At 49.9% G+C, this 26,254-nt stretch overlaps 1 protein-coding gene across 3 annotated transcripts in view; it reads left to right on the plus strand.

Moving 5' to 3' along the window:
• The first annotated feature begins 243 nt into the window (after positions 1-243).
• Positions 244-26,254, plus strand: part of WTIP (WT1 interacting protein) — an 84,982-nt gene continuing 58,971 nt past the window's right edge. For all 3 annotated transcript variants that reach the window (XR_012586500.1, XR_012586499.1, XM_074582922.1), the window contains exon 1: positions 244-2,386. Coding sequence is in view for 1 of the 3 variants with exons in the window: in XM_074582922.1 (XP_074439023.1) it covers positions 949-2,386 (1,438 nt within the window). In the remaining 2 variants the exon portion in view is untranslated. The remainder of the gene's footprint in view (positions 2,387-26,254) is intronic.

Consider the following 26,254-nt stretch of genomic DNA (forward strand, 5'->3'; position numbering starts at 1 on the left):
CCCGGACCCTGCCGCCGGCCCGGTGCCGGCTCCCCCCCGCCGCGGGGCCGGCCCTTGCCTCGGCGCCCCCCGTCAGGAGCCACCCCCGCGCGCGCCGGGCCGAGGCCGCGGGTCCCGCCGGAAAGTTCCAGTCAGGGGCGCGCGCGGCGGAGCCCCCTGAAGGCGGGAAGCCCTGACAGACCCCTCCGAGCGCTCCGCCGGGCCCGCGTCCGCTCGCTCCCCTCAGCCGCCGGCTGCCCGCCGCGGGCCCGGGCAGGGCTCAGGGAGCTGCCGGCCCCGCCGCCGAGCAGCGCGGCGGCCGCCCTCTCCCTGACTGACTCGGTGAAAATCATTGTTTGGCTCCGGCATTAACTACATTCCAGCGGGACGCAGCGCCCAGTCTCCTTCCTCGCATTCCTGCCCCACACAAAGGAGTCCCTGCCTCGCCGCGCCCCGCGCTCCGCTCGCCGCCCCGCAAAGCCCCTCCGGGCCGGCCGCCGCCTTCGCCCCCCGCCCGGGGGTGCGGGCCGGGCCGCGGCCCCGCCGCGGGGCGGCCGACCGGGGGCGGCGGGGGCAGGGAGCCGCCGAGCGCAAATTCCTCCGCGCAGCGCGCCATTGACTGGACCCAGCAACTTATTTAAGGCTGGAAAGTGACACAGGGGCTCCTCGCCGCCGCTCGCCGCACTCCGCCGGGCAGCCCCGGCTGCACCGAGCCCAGCGCTGCGCCGCGGGGATGCCGCCGAGGTGACCGCCGCTCGCCTGGCCCGGCCGCCGGAGAGGGAGCTGCGTCCCGCCGCTGCCCTGCCAGGACCGCGGGAAGGGGCTTTCTCTTGGGGTGTTTTTTAAATTTTTTGGGCTTTTTTTTTTCTTTCTCTGCTCCCGACTGCGCTTTCGCAGAGAGTTCGCCGTCCTCCCCCCTCCCCCCCCCCCCCCCCCCAACCTTCCCCCGCTGCCGTGGTCCGGCCGAGCATGGAGAAGTACGAGGAGGACATGGCACTGAAGGCCACCAAGTTCATGGAGGATCTGTCCCTCTACGAGCCCTGCCCAGAGGCTCTGTACGGACGGGGCGGCCGCCGGGACCTGCCGCTGCACCCCGATCTGGAGGAGACTAAGCGGGTCATCGCCGCCCACATGTCGGCGGAGCAGCGGGGCCGGAAGATGAACGGCACCGCCGCCCCGCCGCCCGCCGAAGCCTTCCCCGCCGCCGCCGCCGCCCCCTGCGGCAAAGCCTACCCGCCGGCCGCCCCGCTCCGCGGCGCCGCCGCCGAGCCGCCCTGCTGCGAGGAGGGGCTGTGCACCCGTTCCGAGGTGGCTCTGCCGTGCTACAGCGGCTTCGCCGACAAGGGCAAGCGCTACTCGGCCGAGGGCTACCGCTACGCCGCGGGCAGCCCCTACGAGGGCGGCTACGTGGCCAAGGGCGGCGGGCGGGCGCCCGGCGGAGCGGACAGCAAGTACGGCCCCGCCGCCGCCAGTCCCCGGGCCAGCCTGGCCGCCGCCTCGCCGGGCCCCGCCGCCGAGCACGGCAAGTTCTCCAGCCCCCGCTCCAGCCTGGGGGGAGCACCCGCGCTGCCCTACGAGAAGTTTTCCAGCCCCCGCTCCAGCCTGGTGGTGCCCGGGCAGGAGAAGTACGGCAGCCCCCGCGCCAGCCTGGTGCAGTACGACGGGACGGCCCTCAGCCCCCGCTCCAGCTACGCCAGCACAGCCAGCGACACCAGCAAGCACTCCAGTCCCCGCGCCAGCCTCACCGGCTACGACGGCGGCGGCAGCAAGCCCAGCAGCAACCGCACCAGCGGCATCAGCATGGGCTACGACCAGCGCCACGCCAGCCCCCGCTCCAGCACCGCTAGCCAGTACTCCTGCACCACCAGCCCCCGCTCCAGCTACTCGGACTCCAGGTACGGCCCGCCGGGCGGCGCCGAGCCCGAGGGGGCGGCTGGCGGCGGGATGGCTCTGGCCAGCCCCCGCTCCAGCCTCTGCGGCCCGGCGGCGGCGGCCGTGGTCAGCCCCCGCTCCAGCATCTCTAGCCAGAGCTCCCGCAGCTCCCGCGGCTCCATGAGCGCCTACCCCGAGCTGCAGCTGCCCTCGCCCCGCTCCTCCCTCCTGGGGCCCGGCCTGCAGGAGGACGGCGCCCTGCCCGAGGACGTCTACCACAAGATCCATGCCCAGTCCCCGCCGCGACACGACCAGCAGCACCCGGCCACCACCGCCGCTGCCGCCCCCCCCGAGGCGGCCCCCCCCTACGCCTACAGCCCCACCAAAGGCTCCGCTTCGGCCCCCAAATTCAAGCTACCCTACCAGGTGACGCCGTGCCGGGAGAGCGGCCCCAGCCAGGCGGAGAGGCGGCTGGAGGCGCTGACGCTGGAGCTGGAGAAGGAACTGGAGATGCACATGAAGAAGGAGTACTTCGGTGAGTGGGGTGCCGGGGCGGGCAGGGGGCGAGTGGCCGGCAGTGTGTGGGGTTTGGCTGTGGAGCAGGTGAGCGTGCCGTGCCCAGGGCTGCCCTGGACCAGGTACCTGCCAAAGTCCCCCATCGCCACAAGTGCTGTCTCCCTAACCGGTGCCAGGAGTGCTCGCCGCACAGCTCCTTCTTGGTGTTTGATCCCTCTTCTGTCTATTCCTCAGGCGGTTTGCTAGGATGCGTGGTGCTTTCCCTTCCACACGCGGGTGGGAGACTTCGCTGAGGTGTCATAGAAGCTATTCGTGCAGCTGGGGCTTGCAGGGACTCTCGTTTGCCTCCTTTCCTCTCGGGCTGATGAAGCTTCACTGATAACCTCCGGCATGCCCGAGGTGTTGGCATTTGCAATTGTGCTCTCGGGCCATCTGTGATAACTTTTGTAGAGGACAAGCGATTTTTAGTGCCTTGCTCAATAAAATCTTTGTGCTTGTTTGGAGTGCCTGTGGGAGCCCAGTGTTGCTTCTGCCCTGCCAGGCCTCGCAGGGTCCGCTCAGCACACAAGGCTGCTGGGGCCAGTGTCCTCCCTGGGACGAGAGGGAGTTTGGGAGAGAAGAGACCCTTCTGTCCCTGCTGAGGCTAAATCAGTCTGTGATAATCTCCTGAATTTTTGTGGCTTCTTTATAGAACAAAAGTAACTTTTTGAAATGAGCGAACATGGGTTTTTGTCACATAAGTTAAGATCAAGCTCCCCTGCTTTTCTTACTTTGTCCTGTGTGGAAAAGGCTAAAATGCCTTTGAAAGATGATCCTGGAGCATGCAAGTACTGCCCTGTTTCTCCTGCGCTGGGGACTGCAGGTGGGGTGGGTGACTGCCGGACCTTGGCCACCCTGGGGAGCAGTTTGTCCTGGGCTCGGACAAGGGGTGAGGGTTCTGGCACAGGAGCTCCTGGCAGAAGAGGGAGGAAGATGAGGGGCTGTGGATGAGCCAGCCCCATCCGTGGCCTTTGAGGGGACAGTTATCTCTGTGCCTTTCTGCGCTGCTGGGTGTGGGGAGAGGCTCTGTGGTGATGTGTGATTTCTGACCAACACCAGCTTTGCTGAGGATGGAGACGTGCATTAACTTGGTCGCTGATTTAAACACGAGGATTCCAACAGCTTTTGGCACAGCATTAGCATGCTCTGCATGGAGGGGAGGAGTTGTAGGGCTCCTTGTAAGTGTCTGCGAGATGCTTGTTAGTGAAGGAGACCTGGGCTGGTCAGCAGAGGTAGCTGAGCGAGCAGTGCCCGCTCCTACCAGCAAAACCTTCCAGTGAACTGCAGTGGCATAGTTTCTTTGGGCTCTTGTGCCCAGACAAAGGAAGCTGAATGCAATGTTTACTGCCTGCCTCGGTCCCATGTAGGGCTGATAAGAAAGCTGATGTCATCCACCACATCTTTTGTGGGGTCTGGCACCTGGTGTGGTACTCCTCGTCATCTGAGTGACTCCACCTGAGGACAATAATGGTTCCCTTCTGAGTGTGTGCAGAAGCTGGATGGGTGGGCTTGTTAACACTGACTGCAAGAAAGGTGGCCTTCAAAATTTCTGTGGTATACTGTGAGAGACTGAGAAATAAGATTTATCTAGAGTAAGAAACAAGTTATAGCTGTCCTGAGCCTCTGAGAGGGCTTTCTGGTGGTGAAGAAAGCTGGGTGTGTGATCAGGGACTCCCTGGTGAGCCTGTGTTGAGTGGGGTTTTTTCTTATATGAATTTGCCTGTTGCGAGTGTCACTACTTGCAGGTATATTCTGTAGTGACGTGTTGCAGCATGCCCTAACCCTCGGTGGATCTGTCCTGTGTAGGATCAGCAGTAAGACTGCGCCTTTCTGCCTGGAGAGCATACCACCAGCTGCTCTGCAGGTATTTGTTGTAGCAGCACAAAGAAGCATTGCTGTGACCTGCACCCTGGAGGCAGGTGAAACGCAGAAAACTGGGGTGCTTTAAAAGAGAAAGTTGATTTCTGGGAGTTGGTGAGGTTTTGATAAGTCTGATGGGCTTGATTCCACATTTCTGGTTCCCGTCGCCCATGGAAGGGAATTCTGAGCATCGGAGAGGCTGTGGCACAGCCAGGCAGCCTGCCAGCCTCTGGCAGGTCGAGGTGGGACCATTGGGTGCTGGGAGCTTTGCTTTACTGCCTCACCTCCTCCATCCTTTCTTCTGGCAGGCTTCAGTGCATCTGTGGAGAGAAGGAAAACGCCCTTCCGCAGTTGGTTTAATCTGACTGGAGATGACAGTGCTGCAAAAGGAGTGCTGAGCGTTTGCCCTGCCCCAGCTGCACAGCTGGGAAGTCACACCCGGCCACTTCCAAGTGCTCCCACTGGCACATTGCGGCCACATGCTCTCACTGATCTTACAGAAAATGAAGCCTGCAGAGAAGGAGGGGGGAGAGGGAGGGTTGTTTTGGGCTGGATTGGCGAGCAGCTCCAGTTCATCCCTGTCAGTGGGGTGGCTGGAGCTGACCCAAGGGAGAGGGTGCAGGCAGAGGGCTCCGGGAGGAGGCTGGGGACCGTTCCTTTGGCAGCCGCCTGCAGCTGGATTGGGTAAAGCTTTGGTCCCTTGGAGCTGCTTCACCCTCAACCCTCTGAGACCCCCTGTCGAGGTACTGACAGTGCTCAGTTTAGTGGTAGATGCTGAGAAGAGAGGTAATAAAAAAAGAACTTTCACTCACTTCCATAACTGTTCTCAGCTGAGCATTCATGTGATGAGGTGAATTGTCAAAGTTGTGTTTCCAGGGATGTTTTAAATTGAATGTGCATCCTGAGGTGTCAACAGGATGTTTGTGGGTGTTGGAAAGTCATCAGCTCAGGCGCAGTCTTAAATTCTATTTGCTTTGCAGAGTTCTTCAGTCTGATGCCTAGGTGTTGAAAAAGACAGTTTAAGGCAAAAATTGGATTTTGGCATGCCCATCCAAGCCATAGCAGTCCTTGTGGGACTGACTGTAAACCTGTGGCTTGTCATCTGCTGGGCAGGGGAACGTCATGGTGTTGGACAGTTGTGCTGATCTGGCTGTTGTTTTTGAGCAGGATCTCTGTATGTCCTGTGGCTCTGCTGGTGCATTGTCAGGAATGGAAGGAGAGTTGACGGAGGGCGCAGGCAGCAGTTCTGTGCTCCAGCGGCCCCTGTTGTGCTGCAGCCATCACCTGACGAGGGCTGTCTGTTCATCCTGGTCAGGGCGGTAGGATCCAGAACAAGGAGTGCCTTAGTTGTCTCACTGTCCTGAACGAAAGAGTCGATAGAAAAGGCACCAGGAGACTGAGGAGGGGGGGGTGATTCCTCCCTGTGTAAAGTCTGGAGATAGATAAGCACGTTTGCGATCTTGCTGGCCTCCTTTGACATCCTGTGCGGTGCCCTTTGTCAAGGTGCTTTTCCCCATCCCTGCACATGGCATCTCCTCCCTGCCCCTAGCTGCCACCTCGCCTCTGTGTCTCTCACGGATGATATGCAGAATACACCACATGTGGTACTCCTTGGTGAGAAACAAGCAGTCCCATCACAGAGCTGTCATCTTTCTTGTCTTCCACGGGCACCTTTGGCTGTCCCTTCTCCACCCTGAGGGAAACAGCCCCTTTCTCCATACCCTGTAGGAGGCTTACCAAGCGAAGCAGCAGTTGGTTGATGTCTCAGAATGAGACACAAAGTCTGTATTCTGTTAATAACTGTAGTCGTCTGTCTAGCAAAAGCCCATTCTTGCCCTAGAAAGTAGGCTTGACTTTTGAGAGCTCCAGAAAGATCTTTCCAGAAAGCCACCCAGTAGTACCAGCACACGTTTTTTGGAGCACCACCAAGAAACGCTGCTGATAACATCCTGCTGAAAAGCCTTTTCCCTGGTGGGGAGGTGAAGGGAAGAAATAGATCCCAAGACCCATCCAGGCCCTTTCTGCGTTTTATGTACACAGTCATCCATGCAAATCTGTTTCTTTGCGTTGGGAAATCCTGCTGGCGTTGCAGCATTCGCTTTTGGGCCTTGCTCTGTGCTTGTGAGTTCAGCATTGTATGTTCATGTTTCTTTTGTGTGTGATGTGACATTTCTTTTCCGTTGCTGTGGCGGAAGGGTGTATATACAAGTAAGATCAAAATTAAGACAGATAACAGTGATAAGTCTCTAGAAGCTGCATTGCTTAAAGATGAAATTTGAAAATCTGAGTGAAATTTAGGTGAGCTTGCAGTTGGTGACCACAATATTTGAGGTATTTGCTAAAGTGTTCTTTTCTGTCTTACGATTTCCTGAAGGGCTGTGAAATGTTAGATCTTTCTTATTTCCATCAAAATAGAGGTAACGGTTGATATGTCATGCTGGTTTTGGAAATAAGCAAAGATTGTCTGGAAATTACTTTATATTTATCTTTGCCTAGGAATCCATTCAGCTTTGATAAGCAGCTGAGGTCTTTCAGCTGTGAAAAATAATTTCTTTTTGACCAGATTTGAGCCTTTAATAGGTAAACCTCTAAATAGAAATAAACGTAGATGGTGTGGTCTCCTGAAGTGTTTGAACAGGTCACATTTGGTTTTGCTGATTTCCCAATTATAGCTGGAAACTATGTTGCTGAAACTGATCTGAGAGTGGTTGGTCTCTTTTAGCTGAAATCTAAGAAAGCCCTCAAAAATGGGGTCAGACAAGGTGTGTGTTGACTGGGGGAGGCACAAACGGAGCTGTGGTGGGAGATGCTGGGGTACGTGTGAATTAGCAGCGTTGCGGTGGCTTGTGGCTACCGCAGCCTGCCCTCCTGTCACTGCTCCTACCCCGAGGCAGCAGTGGGGGAACAGTGCTGCTGCGTGTGCCTAGGAGAAGGGTCAGAAAGTGAGGGATGGGCTGAACGAGTGGAAAAAATAATGGTAAATAGCAGTAAGGAGAGCCTGGAGCTGAAGGGTCCTCCAAAGGGAGAAAGAAGTAGGAAGGTGGGAGGAGAGAATGTAGGAGGAATTCAAGACTACAAAGAGAATGCAAAAAATAAGCGTGACAACACAAGTCAACAGAGCCGGAAAAAAGAAGTCTCTCTTTTGCCTGTGGTATGAAATGACCTGTAAAGGATGTGGGAGAGGTCCTAGATAGCTTCTTGCAGTCCCTGCTAGCCATGCACACACTTGTGAGTCGCCTTGAAGTTGGGAAGTGCTGAACGACGTCATACACAATACATAATAACAGGAGTGATGCATGTAACGGGTGCAGTTGATGTTACATGGAAATTTAGGTGGCTATAACTTGGGCAGAAGCGTGTGTTGTGAATGGGGACTACTGCTTTCTTACCTTCAGTTGCAGGAAACTTGACTGTGAATAAGGCATATTACTTGATGGCAAATGTTTTTTGCTTGTTTTTGTTGTTTGTGCTTTTACTCTTGAGTGTCCTCTGCATTGTTATAAAAGCACTGCGCACAGAGGGGATGGTGGCTTCCAAAGAATCGCCGCGTGTTTTATTTGGGCTCCCACAGGTGAGGCTTCCCATGCGGAGGTTTGGATGTATAATACAGAGTTGGCATAGGTGTATGCGCTGCCATGGTACAGTAACTAACTCCTGCTTCAACTGTATTGCGTTCCCCAAGTAAGGGGCTCTCAAATTCCCAGAAGTAACATCAGGCTTTTGAACACACCCTTCCCCCTGTGCCCCCCAGACACCCAAGTCAGGTATGCTCACCTGGGGGTTGGAGAGACATCCTAAGCAAGACTCAAAGTGAAAAATTGTTCTCTATCGGAGTTTAACTTGCACTGGCAGCTGTTTACCTAGCCTCTGTGCCTTGTCCTCCACAGAGATTTCTGCGTACAAATGTCCAAGTTTGATGTTAAATCACGCACTGGAAATCTGTACACAGTGGGGTGTGAATTGGGAATAAATCGGTTAATGGATTCTGTGGCTGCTGAGTTTTTCCGGAGTGGAAACGTGACCCTGTTATGAAGGAACAGGTCGCTGTCAAAGTAGCTGTAGTTACGACGTGATTGAAATTGATGCTTCTTAGTGGGAAATTTCCCTGAAGTTGTATCATTTTTAGATTTAAAATGCGTAAATGATACAAATTTGTGTGCTTCTGCTGATAACATGGTGGAGCAGCAAAGATTCTGGCCTAGGCTGAAGTCCTTAATATTCATGGTTAGTAAATTAGGATATAAATGTCTCTGTTGCAGCCACATGGATATTGGATATTTAGAAAGCCTTCTCAAAGCAAGAAAATTTGCCCAATACTAAAATGATTATTAAAAAGGGGAAAAAAAAGTCTGGCAAAGTAATTGTGATATGTTTAAAAGGGTTGTTCATCAATGGAAGAAAAATAAAACAGCAGTGATAAACCAAACAGTTTTAGGAAAACCAAAAAAAATTTGCTCCAGTGCCTGGAGCCTCATGGTGTTGGAGAGGCCCCTCCTCTGTCCCAGACCCAGCTCAGGAACTGGCAGAAGATGTGATCCTGCCAGCTGTGTGCTGGGGCAGCTCTCCTTGTTGGGGTGGAGGTGTCAGGATCCATCCGGACTCTGCTCCCCGGATCCCCCACGCTGGTGGGAGAGGAGGTGCAGCCACTCCTCTGGGGACTCAAGAGTCAGTGCTCTGTCTCGCAGCCTGACCAAGTGGAGTGGTTCTGCTCTCGGCATTAGTTGTGTCCAGATTAATTTCCTATTCTGTGGCTGGAGAATCTAGGTGTCTCTTAGAGTATAATGTGGTGTTTGGTTTTTAGGCCCATCCCCTCTGTGACAGAGCTGGGAATGTATGATATAAAGCCAAACTGAAGCAGCAAAAGGAAGAACTGCAGGAATGTGCATGGTTGTCTGTAAGTTTTATTATGAGCTTAGAAAGGCTCACTGTGGAGGGCTGTGTTCAGCTGCCTGAGAGGTTCAAGTCCTGACAGGACGGAGGTACCTGGGGCTGTGATGTGGCATCACTTGGAGATGTTCCAGGGGCGTGACGGCTCCTGAGGCTGGCAGCAGGATTCCTCTTGGCTTGTTGGGGGGCAGGACCAGTCTTCAGCTCTTAGCAAAATTAGCAGATGTGCTAATGGTCGACCAATAAATGTCAGAGTTTGGCTGGATTTTGTGCAATTTTTTTTTCCCTGTGCCTATGTGGATGGTGTGTCTGGAAGTGGATTTTGTCCCTTTTTTCTACATTGGAGCAGATGTTTCTGTTGTGTCGTGTGTGTTACCTCTTTCTGTTAACCTCACTGTGTTGTTTCAACTCCCTATCACTATAGCCTTGTTTGTTACTGTGCCGTGAGACAGAGGAGCACGAGAAAACAGCCAAGCAAGTCATATATCTCTTCCAGCTGGAGTATTTCACACTGCCTGAAACTTCATTCCTTGTTTTTTTGGAGCAGTTTTACTAAATCTCTAATGTCACATTTATGTGTTCCAGCAAACTTTTAAGAAAAGGCTTATGACTCATTAAGGAAAAAACCCCAGCACCCCAGAGCACAAACACTCCTTTAATGCTCAGCTGAGGACTACTGTGCATATAAAACATGTGAGAGCTTACACAGGGGGACTCAGCAGGGAGTCAGGATTTATTGCTAGTGACACCTATTTCCAAATTTGAGACACTGGAAAAGTTCCTCTTAGCAGGTTTTTCACAGAAACCTGTAGGCTGTTGGGTTTAAACCTCAGTGTTCCTGTGTTGCTGGGGCTGTGGTGGTGCACATGCGCCTCGGCCGTCGTCTCACCCAGCGTGGCTGCCAGCCCTGGCCCACCTGCTGCTGGGGACAATGGTGGCAGCTACTACCTGACTTGGGAAAGGGGCTATATTGGGCTGGTTTGGTTGGTGCTGCCCATGGGATCTGCTGATGGGTGCTGCAGGTGTGTTTAGAGTTTCCCCCATGATGAGTTTTCTGGGAGCTGAGGTACCTAACAGAGAACTGAGTTCCTCCAAGTGTCAGAGACGAGAAGTCAAATGACTTTGAAGAGGCATGTGGGCAGGTTGGAGTAACACCACAAGTACTTAAGGCTAGATTTGGGGGAAATGGTTAATTCTAAAGCCTTTAATTCCAGGCAGGGGCACTGAAATACATCTAGATGGCTGTGAGGGTCAATGTGTGTGTTTGTGAATATTGGGAGAAATGCAGAGAAGGCACTGTGCAAGCATAAGGAATACTAATATCACATATTGTCATGAAGTAGCCAGGGAGTATATCAAATGGGCAACGAAGAGGCATTTAGTAGGTTACAAAAGGTCGTGTCTGGCTATATACCATTGCTCTTTTAAGAATTCGGCTGAACAAGGCTCAGTTCAGTTCAGAACATGATTATAGCTTTTGTGAAAAGTAGATAGCTATTGTGGAAGAACTGCTGGGGACTCTCAGATGTTTTTCTGGCCATCCAAACATTTATTTAATTGGTGAACTGTTTTACTTTGCAACACCGCAGAACTTCTGGAAAGTGAAAACAAGATGTTTTTCCCCCTTTAATGTGGCCACTTGAAAAAATTAGAAAATTTCAAAGTTAAAATAGAGAAACGAAAAGCCAGTCCTAAATGCATTTTGACAGTTGTGCATATTTAGATGCTCCCGCCCACTTGGATCGTATTTCCTGTGGTTCATGGAGACCCCGTGGCATGGGAAATATCCTGTTGTTCTGGCGGTCACTGCATGAGCCTTTCTCCTGTGTCCAAGCTCGTCCCCAAGCGTGTGTAGTGCAGGGAGCTGGGATCCAATGAGTAAAGCTGCTGGGCTGGAAGCTGGGTGGCTCTGCTGCACTTTATCCACCTCCTTGGATGTCCCCTCTGCTGGCGGTCCCAGCTGGTGGGGTTTGGGGGGCATCGGGCAAGGCCGGTCCTGAGCGTGGATCCCTGGTTGGGTCTGTGAGGTGCATTGTTGGATTTGCAGCACAGGGCCAGGCAAGTGTTTGCGGATGTCCCAAATTTAAATGCAAGTAATTTGAGGTTCACTTTTGTGCATGGGCTTTGCATGTGCAAAACTGCAGCATGCGTGTTGATTGGAAACCTTTGTTAGAACGGGATTTCTAACAAGGTGGGGAGAAGTATGATTGTTTTTTACTGTAATAAATCAAGTACTGACCTGACTGAATTGACACAGCCCAGGTCTCTGCTGCTGCGTCTCGATTCTGTTTTCCTGGCCTCGCAGATAGGATGTTGCCTTCAGTAGCATTAGAGTAGGATCTTGGTTTTGTGCTCTGTCTTTGCTCCTAGTGTGAAATTCCTACTAAATCCATTTGTTTGGGCCAGATGTTGTGATTGGAAAATAATCAGTGGGGCAATGGTTCTGAGCAAGGGGATAGTGAATAGACTTTGTCACTTATCTGTGGTTTCCTCCACTCAAAAAAGCGTGCTAACCTGGCCATGTGCTGCTCTCTGCTGCCATGCGTGTTCTTGTCACCGACATGAAACGCAGCAGGATTAGACCCGTGGTCTCTGTTGGCTGTCTCACCTGCCACTCTTCTTTCCACCTCTCCAAAACTAAGTTAGTTCAAAGAGAATGTTGATTTTTGGTTTTGTTTAAAAAACAAAAAAAAAAAGATAGAAGAAGCAAAAGATATTGGAGCCCAACATCAGCTGAGACAAAAACAACTGTTTATGCCAGACAGAGGAAAGAGCTGTAATTGGTAAAATGTTGGATCTCTCGATGTTTCTCTCTGTGTTGTGGCAGTTGCCGTGATGATAACCTTGAGCATTCCAAATCTCAGGTGTAGATGAGGGAAACAGGTAATTCCTCAGGGGACAGGGCAGAAGTTTTGATGAATGGCTAATAACTGCCGCAGCTCTTTTTTTTGCCAAGCAGTTATGTGAAAATTCTCTGCAATTGGTGGGCTGCCCATTTTTAATCAAAGCCATGCTTCCCAGATCTAAACACTCAATAGAAAACAGAGCTGCACAACAATCAAGTGTGTTAGAGTCCAGAATTTGAGCTGGATTGAGAAATAAGCATGTAATTTTTTGAAGTGTAGGTCAGTAGCTGGTCTTCTTAGAAAGTGTGTTGGCTTGTTGTACCTGTTCCCGGCGAGAGCAGGGCCGAGCGCTTGCTGTGGTGGAAAACGCCTGTGGCTCAGGGGCAGACCTTAGTGACTTAACTCGGAAAAAACACCTCAAGATATCTCAAAATAAAATCCATAAGAGGTATTAACTAATTAAATTTTTATTTAGAAAATGGAGCACTTATCTGATAAATCCAGACCTCCCTCCTTCATGACAGTCCTGTTTAGGTCACGGGAGCATGTTTGACTTGTTTTTGACAGCTTGGAGTCATCTCTAGTTGTTTTTATTACACCAGTAAATAAGTAAATTCACGTCTGTGTTTTAGCCTTGCTGTGTTTCTCTGCCTGGCCTGCCCAGCCACCTCTGTACCTCCCAGGACTTACCCACCGTGGAGCTGTTGGGTATATGGCTGCTTTGTGCTTTGGCTATAGAAGTGATGTGCTCTTTGCCTGGGAACTTGGTACCTCAACAGATAGACAACAATTTCCTGCAAATTATGATGTAAATAACAAGGAGCAGGTGGAGTTAGTGGTGTGAAAGAGCTATAATGCTCTGTTAAGTCCTGCTGACCTCTCTCAGCTTGTACAAAGCTATCAGCACTGAGTTCCCAAGTTGCTCCACTTGCTTGCAGGAGATGGGTTTATGGAAGATGCACGTGAATCCTAGGAAAGCTCCTTGCTGCAGAAGCTGGGATCCCACTGTCTTGGAGCACTGAAGTGATGGTGTGAAGAGACCAGATCCAGAGACTAACCTGACTTTCTGTGGGTGTGATTTTGGCAGGGTGGGGGGTAGAGTTTGTGTCCAGAAGTGGAGTTCTGCATCCTCTGCTTTTCCTTCCCTTGTCATCTTCTGTGCAGAAGTCACTTAAAGGTATCAAGACCTAAACCTGGAGAAGGTGTAGAGGGCAGAGGAACAGGTACGGACATGGGTGATGCATGTGACACCCATTGCCTCTGATCTGCTGGTGGTTATAGAATCATTTAGGTTGGAAAAGACCTGTAAGATCATTGAGTCTAACCTCTATAAAGAGAGCACCCTGATGCTGTGTGTGCTGGGAATGAGGTGCTGGGGGCTCTGGGTACTGTTGCTGCTTTTTTCTTTTGGTTACCTTTTTTGCAGCAAAATAATACGTCCTGCTTATTGATACTTAATGTTTTTTCCTGAAATTTTGGCAGCCATCAGGTGTTGTCTCAGATCCTGTTTTATAAACAATTAGAAAAAAGCTTACCATTTTGTTTGGCCTGGAAGGATACTCTCCCAGTCTTGTTTCTGTATGTTAGTTGTGATGGAGCTGTGTAAGGCTGGTGAGAGAGTGGCTGTGCCAGGAGGTGTTGCCTGGTCCTGGAGAGCGGTGCAGGGCTTTCTGGCAGCGGCACTGGCAACACCTGCAAAGCAGGTCACTGCCTGATTCAGAGAGGGGGGAAAAAAAATCAAATCCATGGCAGGCTTGGGCTGGGAGCTTTGAACGCAGCACAGAGCAGGCGCAAGGCGAAGTTTGCCCCTTGCTGTCGCTTCTGGCAGAGTGGAGGTGTGGCAATTCGTTTCCCAAACCCCACATTGCCCGAGAGCTTCAGAGAGCCCTTGTGCTGTGGGGTGGGAGTGGCAGACCATGCTCTTGTAAAAAAAAAAAAAAAAACAAAAAAAAAACCAACCCCAAAACCTGAAACCTCCTTGACCTATTAGGAAAAGGGGAAGAGAGAAGGGGTAGCTTGGGTTAGGCTGAAGGAGCCTTGTGTGCTGTGTAAGAGCAAACTGATGTTACTCTTTTGGAAAAAGGCTTTCTCAGCCCCTCTTCCACACCTGGGAGGAATTCAGGCTGGTGAAGAACCAGCCCAGAAAGAGGTGATCCCCAGAGGCTGATCTGCATTTATTCACAAAGAAAATACTTTGAAGATGCTCCAAGTGCAGACTTGCAAATGGGCTTCCTGGTGTGCCTAGTGTGTGAGGCTCTGCCTTCCCTGCTGCTGTCTCTGCTCCCCACCTTGCAGGAGCTTCCCTGGGGGGTGGTGGGAGGGATGACGGGCAGGACTGGGGACCAGCTTGGACCCTTCTGTCCGCAGCAGTGGCCTGGCTCTGGCCGGGCACTCCATCTCACTTGTGTCCATCTAATTTATTTCTGTAGCTCATGAAAGAAAAATAAATAAAAAAAATAAAAAATAAAAAAAAAAAACAAACACAAAACAAAACAGGCTAGCTCCTGAGCCAAATCTTGGACTCTCTTGTGTTCAGAACTTCCTTTGAAATTACTGAGTGTTTTGCTTGGTTAAAGACTGGCAGATTGGGAAACCCAGTGTTAGATTATTACAAGGTCAGAGAAAAGGGTGGATGGCAAGGTCCAGGGGAAGAGGTACTTTCTTTCATTCCTCTGACAGAGTACCCCATGAGTAACGAATATTGGCTTAGAGCTTTTTCGTTTCCAAATATGTCGGTCTGCACAGTGTGCTCACTTGGGGAATTTCTAACCCTGCTCTGCAGGTGGGAGGACAAGCTGAGGGGCTGCCAAAGGCCGCTGTGCCTGGGTCAGAGCAGAGTAGGGGACCTGTGGACCCGATTGCCCTGTCCACCAGTGGTGCTGTGTGTCATGCCTGGGGGCTTCCAGTGTGGGGCTGAATCCCAACCGTGGGATCCAAGGTCAGGGCTGGAAGCACCGGTGGGGTAAGGGTGGGCGAAGGGCTGCTCTGGGGGCACGTGACCATGCACAGGCATTAGCGGGACCCAAAGCCACAGATGTCAGGGTAACATGATACAAAAATTTTTCCCTCTTCCCCTTTTACATCCAAGCGTCTCTTCCTCCAACTCTGCCAGCCTATGTGGTTGGGTGAGGATGATGTGCACCAGCTGATTGCAGTAGTCAGGGTTCCACTCTTCTCTCTTACTATAGAATCACAGAATGGTTAGAGTTGGAAGGGACCTTAAAGACCATCTAGTTCCACCCCCCTGCCCTGGGCAGGGACACCTCCCACTAAACCAGGTTGCTCCAAGTCCCATCCAGCCTGGCCTTGGACACCTCCAGGGATAGGGCAGCCACAGCTTCTCTGGGCAACCTGGGCCAGGGGCTCACCACCCTCACAGCAAAGACTTTCTCCCTGATATCTCATCTAAATCTCCCCTCTTTCAGTTATAAAACTATCACCCCTCCACCTATCACTACACTCCCTGATAAACAACCAACAAGAACTATACACCCAGGTGGCAATCATTTGTAAAAACATCCCCCTAAACAGTAGGCATTCCTGTTCTGAAGAAGAAGCAGCAGCTGGGACCTGGGTATGCTGCTGGTGCAGGCTTTGTTCTGCCCTCATCGTTTCCCCGTGTAACACTGCTGTTCTGAAAAAACTAGTTACCAGCCAGAACTATTCAGTAAGCCTATGAACAAATTGTTGTTTGAATTTTTTGGACTGTGCAGCTTGCCATTTCTCACTGAGCAGTTGACTTAAGAGAACAGAGTAAGTGTTGTCTTGGGGTCTAAATTAGAGTAAGACTGACTGCAAGGTCAAGTGTGACCATTTCATAACAAACTGTTGCATGTTTGCGTTTATCCTGCAGCTCAGGGCCAGGGCACTAACTTTTAAGCCTGGTTGGGGGGGAAAGGTGAGATAAAGGTTGGTTCTGTTCTGTGCAGTCTGCAGTGTAGATTTTAACAGAGGACAGTCCATGTGATTTATCCTAAATAGGAATAAAATATTTAAAGTTTTCTTCTCAAAGAGCTCCAGGAGTAGTAGCAAGTAGTGCACTGGGCCATGTTATACAGGGAAAGAAGAGGCTGGAGGACATCCAGTATTTCAGGTCTGAGCTGAAGGTCCCTCTGCTGTCAGTATATGTGTAGATACTACCTACTTCAGCAGGTAAAGGACTGAGATGCCTGCTGGGATTTAAACCTCGTACTGTAGAGGAACACAGGTTTTTTTTTCTAGGTAAGATGTAAGTTACTCAGCTAACTCTGGTGTGATATCACACATCTGGAACCAACAGACATGATGTAAAGGAAAGATAAGGAAAAGGATGCATGTTTATCCTGTGTTCTCCCTGCCAGAGACTTGCACGAGCCATTCCTGTCAGCCTGAGTCACCAACACCACTGCAAGATAGACGCTGTGGGTCCCAGCAGATGAAAACCAGTGGGGAACAACCTTTTGTACTGATCACTTCATTTTCCTTACTTTGCTTGAAGAGACATCTCTCTCTTTCTGGCTATGGTGGGAGACAACAAGAGAAGACTTTTTGTGAGTCGTACTAGACTGAAACAGAATCTGGTTTAATTGAGGATAAACAATGATTCCTTCTCCAAAATGGACAAATAACTCCTCTCCGGAAATTATAGAATCCTTCATCTCTCAAAGGCACCAGTGGGAGAAGCAGGGGATGTGCAGGCACCAGCTCAGTACCAGCTCTGTCTTTCACTCTTAACCTTACAGAGACAGCACAGTAGAGAGATTCTTCATAGATTTAGTAAAAGCTATGCTTATTTTCATGGATACAATTACAGAAGAGGCTAGATTCATCTGGAAACAAAGGCTCTAGTAATTAAAAGAAAAAAGCAAATTTAAATTAAAAAAACCCCAACAGATACACTAATTCTTTTAGCTAGTTTTCACAAGACAAAGTTTGTGAGTTGGTTGTTTTTGGGTTTTTTTTTTAAAGGGAACATTTACAAACGTATTTCTTGGTGGATACAGTGAAAGGAGAGATTCCAAAAAGGCTTTACTGAAATTAAGGGAACCAGTTGCATTAGGTTGTTCTGTGGTGATTTAGCGCGTGAGAAGGAAAATCCCAACTGAGTGATTTACATGCTGATCCTGAATGTTTTGATTAAAGGTCAGACTCAGAAATGCATTTATGCTTATTTGCAAGTGTAAAGAGAGTCCACTGGGGAGTTAAATCTCTAAGTAGGAGTTGAATGTGTAAATATCCACAGGTAGCTCTTTACTTATCGATGTCGTTTTGTTGTGAATTTAGTTAGGGAAAGCTTTACTTGACAACTGAAGTCCAGTCTCTACCTACAGTAGGGGAGAGCATTCCCATAGACTGTCCTGACTTAGGATATCACATATTTAAATTCTGTACCTTACTGACTTAAAAGAGTTATAAAGCAGCTAGGAAGAAGAAGAAAGGGGTCCAGGAAGGAAAGTTGGTTGATTTTTCAAGGATTGCTGTCTCTGAGCTCAGGAATGGTCCTGAGCTTAAAAGTCAAGGAAGAATGGCAGGAGGCCTGCAGGGGAGGTCCAAAGAAAGAAATGAAATGTATAATGTGTAAGAGGTGGAAACAGGGAGAGGTGACCTGGGAGGAATATAAAAACGCTGAGCACACGTGGTTGGGGTCAGGAGAGGAAAGGCTTGCTTGGAGCTGAATCTGGTGGAGGATGTCAAGGTTAAGAAGTGCTTCTGCAGATGTATGAGTAAAAGGAAGACTAGGGAAAGTGTGGAGCAGGGGTCCTGGGATGGCCTTCTGTCATGAAAAGCTTGGTGAGTAAGGGGAGAGCAGTGGATGTTGTTGATCTCAGCTTTAGCAAAGCTTTTGATACTGTCACCCATAACATCCTTCTAGACAAACTGATGAAGTACAGACTAGATAAATGGACTGTGAGATGGACTGAAAAGTGGTTGAACTGCTGGACTCAGAGTTGTGATCAGCAGGATGAGGTTGAGTTAGAGGCCAACCACTAGTGGTGCACCTCAGAAGTCAATACTGGGGTCACTACTGTTTAACGTCTTCATTAATGACCTGGATGATGGGACAAAGTACACACCCAGCAAGTTTGTGGATTGTACTATGCAGGGAGGAGTGGTTGATAGACTAGGTGGATGTGTTATTTTTCAGCAGGACCTTGACATGCTGGAGAAACAGGCTAACAGGCACCTCATGAAGTTCAACAAAGGGAAATGCGAAGTCCTGCACCTGGGAAGCAACAGCCTCGTACAACATTATGAGCTGGGGGCCCACTCGGGTCTTACTGGACATGAACCCTTGTGGCAAAAAAAGCCAACAGCATCTTGAGCGGGTGTTGAACTTGCACACCTTGGATCATGGGAAAACTGAAGCTGAATGCATACCCTGGATGTCCACCTGGGATCTGAGTGCCCCCATGCTCTGTCCATGCACTGCATATCCTCAGTGTCTGGGCAGTTTGCCCACAAGAGCTGTGTCTGAACAGGGGTCCAACAGGGCCTGGAGGGTCGGGAGTGGGTTGTGTCAGCTTCTGGTATGGGTAGGTCTTGGGTGGGAGAGGCACCAGCTCCCACCCAGTGCCCAGACAGAAGGTCCCACTGCTGTGGTGTGAGCCCATGGGGCAGCTCAGGTCTCATCTGGTCTTCCCAATAGCAGCCCTTCTGCTACCTTCTTCTCAGGTGGACCTTCGGAAACGTAAAGGACCACAGAACACTCACCACGTAGATCGTAATCAGATGTGAATTATCTTTTATTGCTTTTGTCATGATTCTAATCTGAACCACTGCTTTAATAGTAGGGAAAATATTTACCACTGACATTGCACCTGGGGTTTCCACTGGGCTCTGTAGGAACAAATAGCGCAACTGAGGTGGAAAGGGTTACCTCTCTTTATCGCTCCTCTGTGTTTTGCTGAGTATTTTAATTGAAGCCAGATAGAGGAAAATTTTTCACACTATTTCCAATTTTTAGTGATTTCACCTGCTTTTGAAAATTGCATCAAGACATAACACTGAAGGGATGATGTAAAGAGGAATGAATGCTCCTTTTAGCTGCTATGAATAGAGGTTTCTCATATCAGTTAAGTGTTGACTTTATAATTATGAGAAGATTACACGTTTCTGTTATTTTTTAGCTGGTACTCGAAGACGTAAATTAACTAACATTTCACCACTTCATGTAACCTCTCAAATGGAGAATGGAGGTTTGGCTGATGAATTGCATAAGATCACATTTATTTGGAGATATTTACTGTAACTAACAAAGTGGAAAATTACCTTCCTAACCCTTTGGTGTTTTCTGTCTGCTCACGCTTTCCCCAGTTTTGCAGTTCTTGAGTTTTCTTTTTGCTGCCTCCAGAAAGATTTTTAATGAATAATTGTGCTGGAGGTGTTTGCTCCGCAACCATGCTTTAGTTGTATTTTTGTAAGCATTGCTAAAAATTTAGCCACAACTCCTTTGCTGTCAGATGACTGTGGGTGGTGGAGCTGATGAGTTACTCACTAAATGAGTGATGTCTGGGTGGTGGGATGCTTGAGGGGGTGGTGGGATGTGAGGACTCGGGGAGAATTGCATCTCGCCTCTTGTTCACCACTTTCACTTGAGTCTGGCATCCAGCTCCACAAGAAATTGAGTCTATTTTCCAAAATTCAGCTTAAAAGCAGGATATCTTGCTGTCTTGTCATGGAGACGGTGAGCAGGGTGTGGGGAAGGCTCCCAGTGCTACTTCTGGGAGCAGTCCTGCCGTGATGTGCAGTTGGGTCCTGCAGCGCTGAGGGCTGGTGGGCAGCTCCTGGTGTCTGTTTCGGGGAGACAAGACTCGATAGGCACTGGGATGCCAGTGCCAGCGCTGTGCACAGTGATCATTTTGGAAAATGAATCCTTTCTCCCCCCAAGCAAATAGCCTTTGACATCAGCCATTGAGGCCAAAGTATGTTTCACTGTTTGTATCTCAGTGCCAAGTTCTGTTGCAGGACACGTGTTCTTTAATAGGAGCGGCTTAGCACTTGGGCTAAGTGGTTGCAGGTTTCTCTGTAGGGGTTATGGGACAAGGGTTTGGCTGCAGGTGCCATGGGCAGGTTGTGAAAAGAGCAGATGGTGCTAAAAATCCCATTAGAGGTGGGGTTTGCCTTTTTTGCCAGATTGTTTCTGAGATAACTCACTGATCAGCATCATGTATGTTTTTTCCTCTGTGCCCAGCTTTTGCAGAGGAGCCAGGCACTTCTACTGTTGATCTGTCCGTAAGAATGTAAAGATGGGTGGTCAAAAACCAAGTGTGTTTCTAGGCATGCAGTCTGCTACCTCTGGTTGATGGTTTGTTGCTGGCTGGGAAACAGCGTATGACTGAGTGCATAAGCAGAGTCTACTATGCATACTACTTAGTTGAGTGATATGACTGTGCCCGTTTCCCACTGTTTTCATCTGAGAATGCTACCTGTACTCTTGTTTTTTTTCTAATTTCCTCGCCTTTTATACCCTTTGCTCCCAGATGAGCGAGACAGTTGGGCACAAAGCAGGGGAGAGGGATGGTCCCGAGTGCGATATTTGTGCATTTCTGGATCATTCATTGATACTAATTGGATGTGGCTCAAGTGCATGTTCACACTTCTGTGGAATTAGCCAGACAGACCACGTCCCCTGGAGCTCACGCTGGAGAGCAGATTGTTACCTGATCCAGAGCTGACAATACTTGATCCAGCAAAAAGTCCAAGCGGTCCAGACAGATGATACCTGACCTAGCAGAAATACTGACAATGTGAAGTTAACCATCAGTACTTTACACCATGTGGCATCTTTTTATATGGTACTAAGAGCTGTAAAGCTGGATTTATTCAGTCATTGGGACACAGCCTCACCTCCTGCAGAGGTGCTCCCCATCTCTATGGAAGGCTTGCTATTGAGTGCAGTGAGATCTGCCTTCTCTGTCTGAGCAGTGCTGGCTGGCCACAGCTGCCTTGGAGAGCATGCCACTGAAGGTGGAAATGGAGCTCAGGTGCTTTCATGGTTACATGAAGCTCAGAGTTACCCTCTTGTAAGGATACTTCCGGATAGGAGTCCAACTAAAGCCTGGGACAACCACCACTTGTCTGCCTGAAGTCTGCAGTGGAGCACAGCCCAACACTTGGGACTGCCCAGGTCTGGAGAAGCCGCCCATTGCTGTGGAAGTTGGCAGCATGTTGATTTTCTGGCTTTTACTTCCTCCTGTGCCCCCAGCTGGATCCATAGGAAGGAAAAGAGCCTATGTATATAGCATGTAGTGTTGCTGTTTCTTGGAGGTGGAGGAGGCAAAATTAGAATATCCTGTTTACATGTCATTAGTGCTGTATTTGACCAGCTGTTCCAAGGGTTTCAGTTTGCTAGATCAGGACAGGCTTTTCTTATGGTCTGAGAGCCTTCCTGTCTTACTAGAGGAGGGGAGCGTGGCTATTGGCACTGAGCATTGTCCTGTGAGGACTGGGCCTTACAGCTCGGGGGAGGTGGGGCTTGTCATGCAGCCGAGGCAGGGAAAGCAGGGCTTGCCAGGATATCGGTATTTCAGAACTAAAATCCTTCATGAGCTGAAGGTGGGAGACACCTATGGCAAATGACTTTCTGATGTTGTCGTTCCTGCAGATGTCCTTACAGGAAGGTATATCCCTCTTCCCCATGGTCTCAAAGTATCCTTGAGTCACTTGACTTGCAGTGACTGGGAAAAATAGTAGTTCAAAGGGTTTAGGTGGCACAGGTTTTGAAGTCACTTCCAGCTTTCCTTAAGCGAATAGTTCAGTCTTTCTCAATAGCTTGTTATAATACCTACCTATATGCATGCTCTTGTTTAAGCAAACCTGTTTATACTTCTGGCAATCATAGAACTATAGAATCTTCATGGTCGGAAAGGACCTTTGAGATCATCGAGTCCAACCAACCAACCTACAATCTCTGCCACTAGAGCATGCCCTGAAGTGCCACATCTAGACGTTTCTTAAACACCTCCAGGGATGGTGACTCAACCACCTCCCTGGGCAGGCTGTTCCAGTGCCTGACTACTCTTTCAGTAAAGTAATTCTTCCTAATATCTAATCTAAACCTCCCCTGCCACAACTTCAGACCATTTCCTCTGGTCCTGTCATTATTCACCTGGGAGAAGAGGCCAACCCCCACCTCTCTACACCCTCCTTTCAGGTAGTTGTAGAGGGCAGGGAGGTCTCCCCTCAGCCTCCTCCTCTCCAAGCTAAACATGACCAGCTCCCTCAGCCTCTGCTCATATGACCTGGTCTTCAGACCCCTCACCAGCCTGGTAGCTCTTCTCTGGATACGCTCCAGCACTTCAATGTCCCTCTTGTACAGCAGGGCCCAGAACTGAACACAGTACTCGAGGTGAGGCCTCACCAGTGCCGAGTACAGAGGCACGATCACTTCCCTGCTCCTGCTGGCCATGCTATTCCTGATACAAGCCAGAATGCTGTTGGCCTTCTTGGCCACCTGGGCACACTGCTGGCTCCTGTTAAGCTGGCCGTCCACCAGCACCCCCAGGTCCTTTTCTGCCGGGCAGCTTTCCAGCCACTCTTCCCCAAGCCTGTAGTGTTGCTTGGGGTTGTTGTGACCAAAATGCAGGACCCGGCACTTGGCCTTATTAAACCTCATACAGTTGGCCTTGGCCCATAGATCCAGCCTGTCCAGGTCCCTCTGTAGAGCCTTCCTACCCTCAAGCAGATCAACACTCCCACCTAGTTTGGTGTCGTCTGCAAACTTACTGAGGGTGCACTCAATCCCCTCATCCAGATCACTGATAAAGATATTAAACAAAACTGGCCTTAGAACTGATCCCTGAGGGACGCCACTGGTGACCGGCCACCAAGAGGATTTCACCCCATTAATCACAACTGTCTGGGCACAGCCATCCAGCCAGTTTTTTACCCAGTGAAGAGTACACTCGTCGATGCCATGATTCGCCAGCTTCTCCAGGAGAATGCTGTGGGGGACGGTGTCAAAGGCCTTACCAAAGTTCAGATAGACAGCGTCCACAGCCTTCCCCGCATCCAGAAGGTGGGGTCACATGGTCATAGAAAGAGATCAGGTTGGTTAAGCAGGACCTCCCCTTCCTAAACCCGTGGTGGCTGGCCCTGATGCCTTGGCTGCCCTGCACTTGCCGTGAGAGATCACTCAAGATGATCCTCTCCATGATCTTTCCTGGTAAAGAACAGAATGCTTTGGGTTGGAAGGGACCTTAAAGATCATCCAGTTCCACACCCCTGCCCTGGGCAGGGACACCTCCCACTAGACCAGGTTGCTCAAAGCCCCATCCAACCTGGCCTTGAACACCTCCAGGGATGGGGTAGCCACAGCTTCTCTGGGCAACCTGGGCCAGGGGCTCACCACCCTCATAGTGAAAAATTTCTTCTTGATAAAGCATAAATGATAAAGCACCTCCATGTGGCAGGTGAGAACTAGCGAGCTGGTGTCAGTGGCATCTTTGTGGGGCGGGTGGTGGAGACCCGGGGCTGCTCTGGAGGTTTGCGGCTTGGGTACTGCTCATGGAAGGAGCTGCTTAATTTTATAACCAAACGTGGCTATGTAATGCCATGCCTGTTCCAGGCTATCGTGCTCGTTATGGAAAGAGACCGTTATCTAAGAAAATAGAAAAGTGCACCTGGAAACTTTTAGACTAGTCTCCCTGTTTAATCATGAACCCATTTGAAATATGTCAAGGAAGGCAGCTGTAATATATGACCTTTTTCTGCCATATATTAGGGTGATGACGCATATGTGCAATGTCAGGAGAATGTAATGAAAAGTCTCTCCAACTTTTCAAACCTCTGTGCAGCTGAGGTTTTCAGGTCTGACATGCTGTGGAGTTCAGGGTATTTGGGCTGCACTGTTGGTGCTTTTGTGTCACTTGTTACCTGGTTGCAGAGATTTTTCTAAGCTGAAGCATTTAAATTGACTCTGTCTTTTCCATGCCATCTCAGAAAGTTGTTTTTTTTTCGTTCTCTGAAGACCACACAGGTGTTAGTGGCTCCCATTTCATATAGAAAAGAGCCAAGACAGAGAAACTAACTGGTTTGCTAAAGACAACCAAGAAATTCAAAACTAGAAAAGGGAGCTGGTACAGTAGAGTTGCTGGTTTGTTCTGTACTGTGATCACTGTCATTTATATTGGAAAATCTGCAATGTGTAGATAGATATACTGCTATTAATGTGTGGTACTGGTAAGCACAAAGGAAAGGTGATGAAAATATGAGCTTTAAATATTTCATTTATTGTTTATTTACTGTAATAAAACTGTCTCGATGTCTGTAAACCTGCCACTGGAAACAGCTTAAATAAAACTTAGCAGATCCACATTCTGACCTGCGCTATGCCAGAGTAAATCTAAAGTAATGGTGTGGACAAGCATCTTGTCCCAGAGCTCAGATGATCTCCTGTTGATGCAGCTGGCTAAATGAACTTGTGGAAATTAAAGTACTGGTAGAAATTTCAATATACATGTTAATTAAAAAAACAAATGCTTATTTGTGAGTGCATTTGCAACTTGAATTTTTTTTTTTTTTGAGCAATCTCCTCTATCACCATCTGCGAACTGTCACTCCTTCTGTTGCCCCATACATTGGGGTATGCAGTGTGAAGGTCTGCCCTTTCCCTGCATCAGGGTGAATGCACCACTGGATTCAATGCCCCTAGTGCTCTGCACCAGCTTCCCAACAAGAAATTTGCCCAGGAGTACTGGGGAGCTTTGGATGTTGGTATTGGATCTTTCTGGACTGAAACGATGGCCTGCAGGAGCTGTGTGTGTGTCTCTGGTCTTGCCTGGTGACCGACTCTGGTGTGGTGGTATGTCTTCCTCTGCCAGCCCTTGTCCAAGCTTGAGTCTTTGCTGGCCCTGCTGCTACCGCTGTGCTAGAAATTTTACACTTCTCAAATAAGCTGAATTATATGTGTGATCACACTCACGTTCCAGGCAAACGAAGCATGGTTTGAGCTGAGAGGCCTGTTGCCCTGTACCTTTGGGCTGTAGGAGGATGCCTGTGCACAGCGAGACGTTCAGACATTCAGTGGTGGAGGGGCAGCGGGACAGGGAAGGGGCTTTACAGACACGGTTTTCCCCCGAAGTCATCTATTCCCAGTGGTGCTCTCCTTTACCCCCCAGCTGTACGTCTCTCCTTGCTTTGCTAATGCCAGTAATCACAAGGTACTTCTAGAAGTAGGATTTTCTTCTGTCTTTTTTTGGTCAGTAATTCAGTTGCTAAAGTTATTTGCAAGTCCCCTTGTGCTGTGGTTGTCAACTTGAGCAGTCAGCTGAGCTCTGAATCGCGGACAAAGCAACCCAAAGCGGCACAGACCATGGAGCAGCCACGAGAACCACTCAGTCTTCCAGTTCATTGCCTCAGTAGCAAAAGATCTTTCTATATATGCCAAGTGAGAAGTATAAATCATCCTGGAACTGCCATGCACTAAATCAAGAAGCAGAGAAATGAATGAATATTTGTAAACCAAGTGTCAGTGTAAGGAAAACACTGCAGGGAACAATAGGCCTGTGCTCTGCCCTGTGCCATCAGGAGGCTGGGTGGCGGATCCGGGCGTCCACACAAAGGGAGGCTGTGCGGAGGCTGTGGCTGAGGCAGGGTGAGCAGATAGTGTTGGGGATTTCATGGTGCAGAGCAGTAATTTCACATGCTGTATGAAGCAATAAGTATTTGCTGTGCCACGCTGGATCTACTTCATCAGTAACACAAGCCTTCCAGGTCCCAGCAGCTGCTAACTGGAGCTGATAGCAGCTCCCGTGACATCTCCCACTCCCCAGTGCTGACCTGGAGCTGCCGTGGTTTAATTCACCAGCACAGACATGCCCTGGGCTCAGAGCTGCTAAAATACGAAGTTGGGGAGGATGGTATTTGAGAGTTGTTTCTACAGGCTTCTATGTTGCCAAATTCTCACCCCTCACCTCACCCTACATCTGAAATTCTGGAAGGTTTCTGACTAAAGAGAACAGCCCGTGTATTTTCCAAAGCAAGTAGGAATAGCCTGGTAGTGGTGATCCCTCAGGCAGGCAAAGCTCAGCTCCTGTGTCCTGATCAGCACTGCTGCTCCTGGAACTGGTCTCAGCACCTCCCTTCATGGCCGTGACCTCTCCCAGCAGCTTTGTCCTACGTGAGCCACAGCCCTGTTAGGCAACAGGCAGAGTGGAGGTAATGAAAGCTATTCCAGGAGCTGAAATTAGAGCCTAGAGCTTGCTTCTACAAAACTTCCAGTGAGTGAGAACTTCACTGTGTTTGTAACCAAACGTAAATTAATCTTGAACTCCAAT

This window comes from Larus michahellis, chromosome 4 (genome assembly GCF_964199755.1).
Source record: "Larus michahellis chromosome 4, bLarMic1.1, whole genome shotgun sequence".
Classification (NCBI taxonomy): Eukaryota; Metazoa; Chordata; class Aves; order Charadriiformes; family Laridae; genus Larus; species Larus michahellis.